Source organism: Pollicipes pollicipes, unplaced genomic scaffold (genome assembly GCF_011947565.3).
Source record: "Pollicipes pollicipes isolate AB1234 unplaced genomic scaffold, Ppol_2.1 Scaffold_5724;HRSCAF=6776_pilon_pilon_pilon, whole genome shotgun sequence".
Classification (NCBI taxonomy): Eukaryota; Metazoa; Arthropoda; class Thecostraca; order Pollicipedomorpha; family Pollicipedidae; genus Pollicipes; species Pollicipes pollicipes.
This window is the reverse complement of record NW_023596746.1, coordinates 15,677,764-15,690,511: the sequence shown is the minus strand read 5'-3', so window position 1 is coordinate 15,690,511 and position 12,748 is coordinate 15,677,764. Positions and strand designations below refer to the sequence as shown.

General features: G+C 54.0%; 1 protein-coding gene across 1 annotated transcript; it reads left to right on the top strand.

Annotated features, from left to right (window-relative positions):
- The first annotated feature begins 209 nt into the window (after positions 1-209).
- Positions 210-11,407, top strand: LOC119104009 (uncharacterized). Its single transcript, XM_037227731.1, has 15 exons — positions 210-351; positions 1,083-1,267; positions 1,593-1,801; positions 2,508-2,640; positions 3,189-3,315; positions 3,730-3,804; positions 5,213-5,314; positions 5,804-5,895; positions 6,123-6,188; positions 7,099-7,182; positions 7,775-7,899; positions 9,380-9,488; positions 10,043-10,210; positions 10,514-10,574; positions 10,833-11,407. Exons 1-15 carry the CDS (start codon positions 210-212, stop codon positions 11,063-11,065), a joined length of 1,911 nt encoding a protein of 636 aa, XP_037083626.1. The 3' UTR covers positions 11,066-11,407.
- Positions 11,408-12,748: the final 1,341 nt, after the last annotated feature.

Sequence of the window (12,748 nt, the reverse complement as noted above, 5' to 3'; positions counted from 1 at the left end):
CATTATCAACTAAGCAACTTAGGACACACCATATGGGGGCTGCACTGGAGAATGAAGGCAGCTTTTCACTCCCCTGTAGGATAAGTTTTATATCACTGTTATATTGTTGCTGACTGGATAAGTGAATAGGTAGGTGCCATAAGCAAAGCTTACCAGTTATGCTGTGACAAACTAGAGACAAATATATTATATTCTATTATTGCAGGACCATGAAGCTGGCAATAAAGCAGCCCAGTGAGAGCATGCCAAATATCCTCACTGAAGAGGAAGATGAGGAGAGTATGGCTGCATCTGAATTGCAAGACATGCCACAGGATGACATGGAGCATACAATGGAAGAGGAAGATGAAGGTAAACATGGGGCTGTCTTTCATTGTAGATGATGTCAAACTGTTTACTCATGATTAGTTTGCTTAGGCTGATTTTAACCCAGAGTCACTGTGGGCATGGCTTGTTGAGTGTCCAGACTCTGAACTCAAGGAAGAAAATGGAATGATCTTATGCATGTAATGTGCCCTGTGAGATTTCTATCAGCCACAGTTGCCAAAGGCTTGTATACCATGATTCTTCATTGAATATGGTGTGATGCTGACACCATGGCTGTTTCATTTCATGGCAATAGAGAATGTTGGCTTCAGCTTGTTCTTAAATTCCCAGAACAAAGATTCAATATTATGTCATGCAGGCTTATGACATTGTTGCCAGTACCTGCAGGCTCTCTTATTGGCAAGTGCCAGTTAACTTTAGATGACAAAAATGCTGAGCATTATTTCTAGAAAGCAAAACCATATAGTCTACCACATGTGTGGTATAGTATATAGCAATCAATTGGCTGTTCTGTGGGAAAACAATGGATGGGATTTGATGGCTCAGTTCAACAATGTCCACCCAACTGGGACTGATGTATTGTTGTAGATGGAAATAAATGTTAACACTAAAGGATATGTGCAATTTAGCATTCATTCTGTGGTTGACACAGCACAGCTGGTTGCCATTGATCCCTTGGGAGCAGACACAGTGCAGCGAGTGTTGTCATTAGGAGGCCATGTCCAGCCATGGTCAGTGCTTGTCTCTGTCGACAGACGTGCCAATGACCATTCCGGCGGACGTGTCGTGCGTGGTGCCCGGCTGTGGCCGCCGCCACGGCCGCATGTGCACCTTTCCCGTGGAGGGTGAGATGCGCGCCGCCTGGACCAGCGTGCTCGAGGCTGTATACCCGACGCTCGACATCAACGCGCCAGAGCCCAAGCTCAAGCTACTCTGCGAGGTACGACACAGCTCCGTTCGAGGCGTTCCGGACTGCAATAATGGGATGCAGCCCTGGTGTTTTCTGCTGTGGCATGTTTAGGTATCAGTGTATGAACAAGAGGTTATTACTGTGGTTTATGCAATTTGTTGTATGTTTCCATGTGCCTACATAGCTGATTCAGAGCCTTTAAAACAGCTACATGTGGTATGCGTCAGGTTGTACGTGTGCGTGTGCGTGTGCGTGTGCGTGTGCGTGTGTGTGTGTTGTGTCGTGCATCGGTGTGCTTTGTATTCTCAGGATACCACCTGCCGCCCTAATGACCCTGTACTCTCCGCCATCGCAGGACCACTTCGAGTTGACGGACTTTGATGAGCGCGGCCTGATCCAGCCGTCAGCGGTGCCCACGCGCTTCCCAGGCGGCGTCAAGGTGATCTACAACAGCAGCGGCGAGGCCGGCGACGAGGAGGCAGTCGCCGAGGCGGCTGAGCCGGCTGAGCCGGCGCCCATTGCCTGCTGCGTGCCCGGCTGCACGACCGTCGACCTGGCGGACAGGTCAGCCACCGCCGGACCGCTGGCGCTGCCGGGCGGGACCCGGGACCGGTCGGGTCGGGTCGGGTCGGGTCGTGCTGGACATGTGTGCCTTGGAGCGAGGGCCGTTGCGTGTCTCAAACGGACCTCGGTGCGTGTTTTGTGATGTAGCCTAGGCCAAGCATGCGGCATCGGGGAACGGGAAACGGGAAAAACGGATGGGCGTTACCGAACGGAATAAGCGCTCGGTGGCGGTGAATGAGTTGTTTATCTGTTTCGAGATTCGCAGCGTGTATTGCCCAGTCCTGCTGGAGGTGCGGGTTTGTTTTCTGTCGCTGGGAGGCAGGCGAAATCATTTCCCCATGGGACGCATCTTAGCCGGGCTGCTGTGGTCGGTGTTGGCGGCAGCGGACGACGTCGGAGGGGGGGGGGGGGGGTTGCAGTGTGTGCTGCTGTGGTCGGTGTTGGCGGCAGCGGCTGACGTCGGGGGGTCTGCGGTGTCTGTGCTCCTATGGTCGGTGTTGGCGGCAGCGGCTGACGTCGGGGGTCTGCGGTGTCTGTGCGGCTGTGGTCGGTGTTGGCGGCAGCGGCTGACGGGTGGTCTGCGATGTCTGTGCTGCTGTGGTCGGTGTTGGTGGCAGCGGCTGACGCCGGGGGGTCTGTGGTGTCTCTGTGCTGCTGTGGTCGGTGTTGGCGGCAGCGGCTGACATCCGGGTCCTCGGTGTCTCAGCATGTACCTATTCCCGGAGGATCTCCATCGCGCCTGGTCTTCGATCATCTCGGCAGCTACAAGCAAACATGCATGGAAAAGGGGTGACCTGGACCCGAAGACCCAACGGCCCTTGGAAATGAGAGTGTGCAAGGTGCGTCCTTCACTTTGTTTGTTTGTGCAAACTCAGTTTTTCAGCTTGTGCAAACTTGCTGCAAACTCGGCCGTGAACACTGCCAACAATGGCTTATGTACAGTGGAAGTGGCAGGATTTTCCGGAACCGTGTCATGTGCGCATGCGTGCGACTTCTGCTTTAAAACCTTTAAGTATGGCGTGGGTTTTCCTGTGGCCGTTTGTGCTGAACTCAGTATGTTCATTACATACGGCCATATTAAGCAACAGTACAAACAGTGCGGTTTGCACTGTCGGCTGAGATGACGAGCGCGTCGGCTGTTGTGTGGAGGGCTTGCACGGACGTCTGGCCGGCCCATCCTGCAGCCATGTCAGATGCGGCCATTGGTGACGTCATCCGACGTGTGTGTCCTGGTCCCCTGGCCTGGTGTCTGACTGGACGTGCGCCCCCGCATACCTCGTGTTCGGTGGCGACCTGTCACTGGCCGACCTTGACCTGGGTTCGGCCTCGCGCCTCGGCGTCGCCTCGCGAGCCGCTGCTGACGTTACCGCCCCCCGGTGGTGGGCAGGAACACTTTGTGCCCGAGAACTTCAACGCGGACAAGACTCTGAAGGCTGGCTCCCACCCCAGCCTGTTTGACAATGGCAAGAAGAAGGTGATTCTCCGACCTTCGACCGCCGCCGCCGCCGCTCAGAGTAAGGGCGCTCCCTCTCCTCCTTTCGCCACGACAGGGTCGCTGACCTGATCCGCGACCCGTCGTACGTATATTGATTGTCATAACACTTGCGAGGTTAAACGACTTTTTGTGGTACGAGCGGTAGCCGGTTTGAGATACAGTGTGTATTGAGTTGCTTTCACAATTAAGCCGTATGCACCAATGCGCTCATAAATGAGCCTGCCATGCCATGTCGTCCTTTGAAACGTGATATACGTTTAAAACCTTTAAGTATGGCGTGGGTTTTCCTGTGGCCGTTTGTGCTGAACTCAGTATGTTCATTTCATACGGCCATGTTAGGCGACAGTACAAACAGTGCGGTTTGCACTGTCGGCTGAGATGACGAGATGACTGCGCTGACGAGACGCTGAGATGACCATATACTGTTTCGCAGCGCCTAAGCCAAAGCCGGCCCCCGCAGCTCGGAAGACGTACACACCCAAGCACATCAGCCATAAAACGGACCCAGGTATGCTTTCCAAAGGTACAACACCCAGAGGCTATTTGTACCAAGTCTGGGAGCATGACCCTGGTGGAATGCACCGAGGCTGGTTTGTATAGATATGAGGATGCCTCTCGCAATGGGTCTGGATAAAAGATCATACAGTCATTGGCCATAGCCATGTCTGCAACGTTTCGAAATGGACGCTTTTCACGTTCCTTCTTGCTAGCATGGCAAACTGGAGATGCTAAAACCACGAAGTGCTGAAGGACACGGGTTGGAAACCGTCTAGGCCTGGGCCGCCAGGTGTCACGGCAACGTAAGATAAGCTTATGACCGCGCAGGAGAAAGCAGGTAATCGTACTGCCAGAGCGCGGCTCGATGTGTACATTTCCAATATCTAAGGACTTGAGTCAGACCTCGGCGGCGAGAGCAGCGGAATACTTGAAACCCACTGCACGGGGTGGCTGAAGTCACCAATCACTAAACTGTCAACGTCGTCCGACCTTTGGTTACGCCAGTAATTGTCCGGAAAACGTGCAACGCCATCGTTGTCAAGGCAGACCTCCGAAGTGATTACACCTCCAGCTTCCGACTTCCGAAGGGGTTACATCTCCGACCTATAACATCCGAAGGGCTTACACGTCTTACCTCCGACCTCCGAATGAAGGGGTTACACCTCCGGTCTCCGACATCCTAAGTGGTTACGTCACCTCTGACCTCCGACCTACTAGGTGGTTGCACCTCTGGCCTCCGACCTCCACCCTCCGAAGTGGTTACAACCGCCAGCCCTTTAAATCCATGCAGCCATCGATTAAGAACATCGGATCACGCCAGTTTCATTGCCCGCTAATTTTCCCAGTCATGGTTGGGGGTTTATTTGTGGAAGCACATCATCAGCGCGCCGCTACCTCTTGAAATCATGTTATAAGGATATTCTGATACATTTATGTCCCATTCATATATGTTCCCAAAGGCGGCGGGTCCAGTTGTTTGTATATGGATATTAATCTACTTATAGTAGCTAGCATGTATGTAATCACCTACCTAGTGCCGCGTCGTAACTGGTGTCCAACTGGTGGTCCCCATGCTAACGGAACAAGTATTTGCCATCTGATGTTGAGAACCAGGGCGCCGCCATGTTCTTTTGTTCGCATTTTGGTTGTTTTTTTCTGGTAGCTTGATGACGGTTTTATGCTCCAACTTTGCATTGAGGTGAAACGAACTGTTTATATGCGGTGAGACGCCCTGTGCCAGTGCTCTGCGTCGTGCCTGTGCCAGTGCTCTGTGCGGTGCCTCTGCCAGTGCCTTGCGCGGTCCTGGGCCAGTGCCTTGCGCGGTCCTGGGCCAGTGTCCTGCGCGACGCCTGCGCCAGGGCACTGCGCGGTTTGTGGCGGGCGAGGGCGGAGCTGAACCGGCGCCCCACTGTCCGCAGGGAAGAAGATGGGTCCCGTATTTGTAAACGTGACGGACGAGGGCCTGCAGCTGGTGCACAAGAACGGTGCGACGGTATCGCTGCAAGACCTGACGCTGGCAGGTCAGGCGCGGGTCGGGCATTGGGTCCGGCCACTCAGCGGACTGCTGTCTGCAGCGCTAAGACTGTTACAGAGGCGTCACACGAATGTGTGGTGTCTGCGGCTGTGGTGTGTCCTTTCCGCGGAGGACTGGCCTCGATGGAGGCCGCAGACGGATGTGTGGCGTCTGCGGCTGTAATACGCACTGCCACAAGTTCGGCGTTTGTGTTGAGTCTGGTTCTGTGGTGCGTGCTGCCGTTGGAGCGCGGGTCACGACCTCGCTTCAGCCGCGTGATGAAGTACCGCGCTGAACTGGATGCTCGTCAGTCGTTCGGAACGGCAGTCGGCCTGTGTCAGCTTTGTTGGCTCCACGCGGAGCTGCCCGGACGTGGAGCGCGGCTCTCCAGTAGCGCGGCGGGCGGCGTGTGCTGAGCTACGAGCCGCGCCTGCGCCGTGACGCCCCACCTGACCTGACCTGACCTGACCTGACCTCCGCCGACCGGCCGCCGCAGAGCTGCGCCGCATCAGTGACTGTCTCAAGGACAAACTGAAGACGGACGTATCTGACGACGAGAGGAAGAATCTTAAGCTCTGCGAAACACAGGTCAGTCACTGCTCGCAAGTGACGGGTGTTGATCACTGCGACCATCAGCGGCGTCTGCGCTGTGGATGTAAGGTCGTCGGATATGGATGTTGCTGTGCAGGACCTTCATTTTAACGCTGACCAACGGAGTGCACTAATTGTCTACTTGTAGTGTCTCTTGTACCAGAGTTCGGCCCTGGTAAGTTATAATTTCAACGACACTAACCGGACTTATGATTTGTTTCTAGGTCAATCCAGTGCTGGAGGAGAAGGAGGCTGGCGAAGCACAGAACCCTGATAGTTCTCCTGTGATGGTGAGTACCGCTGTACTCTGTTGTGTACATACATGGCCTTGAGAGTTCCCCGTGATTGTGAGCACCGCTGTACTCTAGTTCTGTGTACACATCTTGCGGTTTCTGCTCCCACGCTCATAAAAATCGTAGCGGCAAGTATGGGCGAAGCTGGCTCAGCGAATTCGTTTGATGTCGTACTTGTGGACGCGGCCTGAAATCTCTCATCTCAGTGTACGAACCTTGCGTCGCGTTGCTATCTTCCGTTTGCCATTTTTCATTGTTCCGTCTATTTTGTGAAGGGAGATTATCATGTTTTGTGCTGAATTTTAGGTTGCACCCGTACGCAACTAAGTAAGGCTTGGATGAATCGGACCGTAGAGCCTTCTCTTAAATCTTTCCTGAGAAGCCCATGCATGTAAGCCATTCGAAATGGCTATCTTCACTGCATTTTCAATGGGACTCCTTGATCACCACCATAAAACGTGCTCTTAAACCATATGTACTTTGATTTGTCCACTGCAGACTTAAAATGGGTTCCTTATACTGTGCACGAGCAGCTGCTTTCTCTCAATGGCAAAGTGTTGAAAACGCTTCTATACAGAGAGTGCTAGCCGCTGGCCGATTGGTCGAGCTCAGGCATGGGCTTATGACAATGGCGTAATCAGGCGGATTTTAACACAGAAAGCGTGAATCTGAAATTACTGTAGCACAAAAAAAAATGGCGCTTATGGCTGACCCATCTTCAACAGATGGCTGTTACGGTATTTTGATAGTGACAGATGCTATATGCTCACAGCGAGGCGGCACACGTGGAGACGTATCTACGTGCTCCAGTGTATATGGACCTGACCGATCTGCCCCCCTTCGCCCGGGCTCTGACTGAACCTGTCGCCGGGCGCGTCTGACCTGACCTGACCTGACCTGACCTCAGGCGGATGTACTGGCACTGAACCCGGACATGGATGACGAGGACGTCAAGCGTCTGGTGGAGGGCATCAAGCAGGTGGATAAGCAGGTGAGGGTGCTCATTATCCCGACCCCGGTCCCAGCCGCAGCCGCAGCTGCAGCTGCAGCTGCGGCCTGGTCGGAGATCGGTACTGGTCGCGGTCTGGTGCGGTGGACCGAGAAGGGCGTGGGGAAGGGGTTATGGGATGGGATGGATGGGATGGGATAGAATGGGATGGAATTGAATGGAATGGGATAGGATAGGATAGGATAGGATAGGATAGGATAGGATAGGATAGGATAGGATAGGATAGGATAGGATAGGATAGGATAGGATAGGATAGGATAGGATAGGATAGGATAGGATAGGATAGGGTGGGTGGAGGAGGGAGGCTTTGGTGTAAGCGTGGCTCTACTATATGTGCTTCAGTCTGTCAGTCTCGACACATTTAAGTGTTCCTTTATTGTGACACCTGCTATGCGGACAGTTGTCGGTCGTGTTCGATGTTATCTGTCAGCATTCGTTTGATGAACATAGCCATGACGTCCAAATGTGTGTGGTTTTGATGGAACAGCTAGCGGTGTCACTGGACACGCCGGCGGCCGTTTGTCTCGCTGCTCCGCCGGTCGCGTCTCCGACAGCCTTGTCGACTTTACTTCAGCGACGCGAGTACGAGCGTTCGCTTTCCCGCTACTTCGAGGACTCTGACAACTTCGCTAGGGAGTCGGAGGCCCTCACGCTGAAACTTAACACGCTCAAGAGGAAGATCTCCGCCATGGAAACCACGTCAGTAACTAATCCAACGCATCCCAAATGATTTCGCGGGTGGTTCATTCGTGAACGAGGGGAACAGTCTGTAGACGTTTACGCTCCGATGTTTGTCCGATCAGAAGGTGGGTGGTTAATTTTTAGGGGCGAATTGACCGGCCGCGCTTGTCTTACTCCGATCGCCCTCGCTGAAAGAAGATCAGTGGGTTGAATGCGAAAGCCTGTGGCATAATCTCTTGAATAACGCGCCAGATCGCTTTTTGCGGGTGGTCCTGCTCGTGCGATAATTGCTCCCTGTGGCCGCTGCGGCCGGGACAAAGCGCAGGACAAAGTATGAATATTTTAACCTGGATTTCATGGCAGTGGAAAGCTGTGACTAGTAACACCTGTACCTTGCGGTATCACGTGCCCGTTATCGGTCTTGGAAACTATTGTGAGACTTTTGTGGCGCCAATTCCTTTTGATTCCATTGGCATGCAGTTGTATGGCGAGAGGGGTGTAGTGTAATGACCGAGTGGTCAGTGCCTTCGGATCCCAAGTGAATACGAACCCTGGTTATGCCGTGCCTTCTGAGCTTTAAGTTGTCCTATGCAGTCGCTGATGTTTCATTAAAAAAAAATGATGCAAGGCCTCTTGCGGTGCTTTTTATAGGTTTGGTAGAGGTGATAAGATAAGGATTAATGTGTTTGTCGATCTTTTTTCCCAGTCCTTGGTATGCGAGAATATCTAAATTGTACAAACTGCCGGGCCTCAGGCCGGACTTGGTAGCAGCCACAGCAGATGGGCCGAACGCTTGTTTTTTGTTTTTGTTTTTTTTGGCTTGGCTCATTTTGTAGTAAAAAAGCAGATAGCATACTGCGACTCTTATCGTACTACAACCTCCAGCATGTCGGTGGCCCCATAGACGTTTGAAAATGCATTTTTCGGCCGTCCACCGTAGTTGGACCACTCCCCAGTTTTACTGGTTTGTATTACCGCAACCTGTAATATACGTTTTGTTCTTGTCACCGAAAACATCAATCTCATTGCCATGCAGTTGGTAGCAAAACGTTCACAACCAGTTGCATGTTGTGCTGTCTTTTCAAGGTATGCCTTCGTACGTTATTCGGCAGGCTGTGATTCCCTGCAGCAGGTAGCTTGCAACACTTTCTAGCATGGCAGAAATTTCGCCCCTCGTATTAGTTTTTTATTTTTATGTAACGAAAAACTTGCGGGATGTTTGTGCTGGTATTTTGGTATACTGCACTGCTTGGTGTTCTGACGTTTTTTGTTGTTGTCATTTTAAGGCCTATTACCACCACATTGATAATTGGTTAACTGCAAGTTATATCATTATACGTATGTATGGTGGAATTCAGTAAATGAAAGTTGCCGAAATGAATCCCTGTACACATGTCCTCAGAGTGACTTGTTCAGTCGGGTGCCTTGTGGGCACACGATGTGGGTAGCGCATCCCTGTCGCTCCGTTCCGTGCAGCTCTGTTGTGTTTGTGGGGCAGGTTTCTGCGGTTTTTCAAGTACCAGGATCAGCGCCGGGCCCTGATGGGCGACTCGCAGGTGAAGTGGGCCGTGCCCACGCTCACCATAGCACGCGACATCATACAGAAGGTACGCCCACCACCCTCCGTCCCACCTCACGCTACGGCCGATGCGTCCTTGTCACTCGTGTGGTGTATGATACGCTGTGGATGAGCGCATCGAAGCCGTGGCTCGGTGATCGGCGCTGCTTGTTTGCGGGCTGCAGGGCGTCGCCTCATCGGTGGACGCGATCTGTTGAGGCGGGCGGCAGCTGCACGGCACGTCTGTGCTGCTGCCGTCTGACCCTGCGGTGGGCGCGATCTGTTGGAGCCGGGGGGGGGGGGGGGGGGAGCAGCTGCACACCACGACTGTGTGCTGCTGCCGGTGCTGACCCTCCTGTGGACGCGATCCATTGGAGCCGGGCGACAGCTGCACAGCACGTCTGTGTGCTGCTGCCGGCGCTGACTCTCCGCGCGTTCGTGTGTCGTCTGCGGTCGTGTTTGGCGCCTGTCAGTCTGCCGCGCGTGCGAGCTGGTACGGCTACGGCTGCATGGTGACCGGGCCTCAGACGGAATCTAGCGCGCCCGGCTTCTGAGTGGCGGTGGCGCTTGTCGACCATGACACGATCATGCCGCCTTCGCCAGGTGGGCAAGACGGCGTACGGCCGCCTGCTGCGCATGGGCTTCCCGTTGCCGTCGGCTGACGCGGTGGCATCCTCGGTCGAGCGGGCCAGCGCCGAGAACGTCCAGTGGGGTCTGGTGGACGTGACGGAGGAACGTTCGGCCGAGACTGGCTCCGACGAGCGGCTCGAGGTGAGGGGGGGGGGGGACGGGGGAAGGCGGATGAGAGGGAACCTGACCGTCGTATTGATCGTTACCTGTCCATCGTTCGCTATTCTTCACTCTTCCGAGGTTGTCCCTTATGATTATTTCTGTATCGTTCGTCGTGAGAATCCTTTGCTCTTCTCGTTCACTTGTTCGATTTCCTGCCGGGGAGAACTGGGCCGAAAAGAAAGTTAATTCTTGTTCATGCGATGCGCGGTTACGTGCACGCAACCCTGTAATGAGTGCGAAAGGTAGTGTTGAGCTCGCCTGTGACCGGTTATTGTGTTGCAGAACGGCTCCACGGAGGAGGACGCACCAGCTGCCAAGAAGGCTCGCACGGAAGACTCCGCTGGTGGGTTTCCATGTGTCTTACAGGGTGTCCATGCCGTAAGATGTTCATGCAGATATGTGCGCAGTTACTGATTTGATTTCATGACGCCAGTAGTCTGTCGCCGTGCTTCTGTCCTTGGGACGACCTCCGAAGGTTTGCCTCACTCGGCTCATGCCTACTGGAGCTTGGTTAGTAGATGCACGATGGCCTCTGCCGTGCCGGCCGTGGCGCGGCTACGCTTCGCCGGCGCTCTGACCTAGTTCGGCACCGCCCGCCCAGGCGCTGGCGGGGACTGCGGCGGCGCCGGCGCGCTCCAGGGCATCACGGCCGAGCACCTGCAGGACGTGCTCGCCGGCAAGGGCACACTGCAGGACTCCCAGGGTCGCATCATCAAGGTCTCCTTGGCTGAGGTGCCCGGCGCGCCGCCCGGCGCTAAGACCGTTGTCATGGAAACGCCCGACGACGCCGGAGAAGTGCGATACGTGCCATCTGTCGACGGTGCTGACGCCTAGCAGTGCACGTTGCTGGACGTAGAGGGCAGTGCAGGCCTTGTCAGTGTCACCCGCGGGTGAACAGCGGTCGGGGGAGGGGGTGGGAAGGGCTTGATTTGGCTCACAGGACAATGGATGCGTATCACGGGAACCTCAAGGGTTGCATCAAGAGGATCCTGACGTCACAGATGTTGATGCCGTGAACACTCCCATTTGGCCCGTGATCAAACGTAGCCTCGCAGCCGACGGATGGTTCACGAACCCTCGGGATGAAAAGCGCCGGCCGTATGTTGTCGGATGTCATTAACCATTATAGTTATCAGTCACCATCGTCGTTGTGAATACATTCATCATTTGAAGCTTCCTCTGGTTTGACATCATATTCAGTTTACGGGTCATAGAGACCAGTGATAACGAGGCTTTCAGTCTGGTCCCTCAGCGCGCCAGCAGAAATGTGAGCTGACGTTGATCATGACTAGGGTCTAGCTGGATATGTGATCTTTGAGCGGCTGGGCCAGGTTGGTGAGTGGTAGGGGCCAGGTCGGTGGATGGTCGAGTCCAGATCGGGGATAAGCCTTCGTATTACTGCATTCCGGGTAGGTGACGTTGTGACGTCAGCATCAATGGCACCAACGCCATGGGAGCGTAAAACCGCCGTTCTTTAGGGGCTGGTTTAAACATGAATATTTCCACAAGCCGGACTCTTTTGGACCTAGCACATTCAGCGAAACGTTTTTAGCTGGGGAGTGGTTGGTTTGCGCCAGAGCCACAAAATTGTTGCTGCAATGCGCTTCCCACCCGCCTCCAAGCAGAGAGATGGGGTAACTCGTCCACGAGCGGTCTGTTCCGAAGAACCCTAGCCGGAAGTGCTTAGAAACGGACGGTAAAAGAGCACGATATGCAATAACAACATAGGGCGGGGATAGAAAATCTAGCACCCTCGGACGCACCTCGGGAAGGTTGAATGCATATCCTGTAGCCTTAGGAAGGGTGTTTTCAGTGCCGATGCAGGGTCGGCCTGCCCTAGTGGGGGTGAACTCCGGGAGGTGTAAATGCAGCGCGTGCCATTTCATTTTACGATAGCAGGTCTTCCCGTAAAATGGGACGATTTCTGGCAAGTTTAGCTGCTTCTGCCAGTCGAGTGGTAGCCCATAGCTCAGCTCGAAAAGTCTTGGGGATATATCAGGTTAGTTCGGGTATTATTCCTTGCGTACCTTTCCCACCAACCCATTCGTCATTATGGACTTGCAAGTTGAACAACGCCTCAAAAGATCATAGCGCAGCATCAGCGAAATTATTGGCACCTGCCCTCCACACGTTGCCTTACTTTCACATATTGTTTAGTCCGATGATGACGTCACTTCTACGTAGCCGGTACCTAGTAGCCTTGGTCGGGACCAGGTCGGTGGGCGGCCGAGGGATGGTCAGTCAGGTCGACAGGCCGTCACAGCAGACAGGAACCGTCGGTAAGCAATGGTGCCTAACAGCGCTGTCGTCTAACCTTGGTAGGTGTTTCTAGCCCGTTCGAAGGTAAACATGAGGAGAACGAGGTCTGCTCTTTGCTCCCAACCATCTATCACTAGCAAAGCAGCCGGTCGTCGGTTTGCTATCACTAGCAAAGCAAACCGACGACCGGTGGGTGCTTGTATTCCTCTACCAACTGGTTAAGGCCCTTCCGCAAACCCTTTGTTTTGTACATCGGTA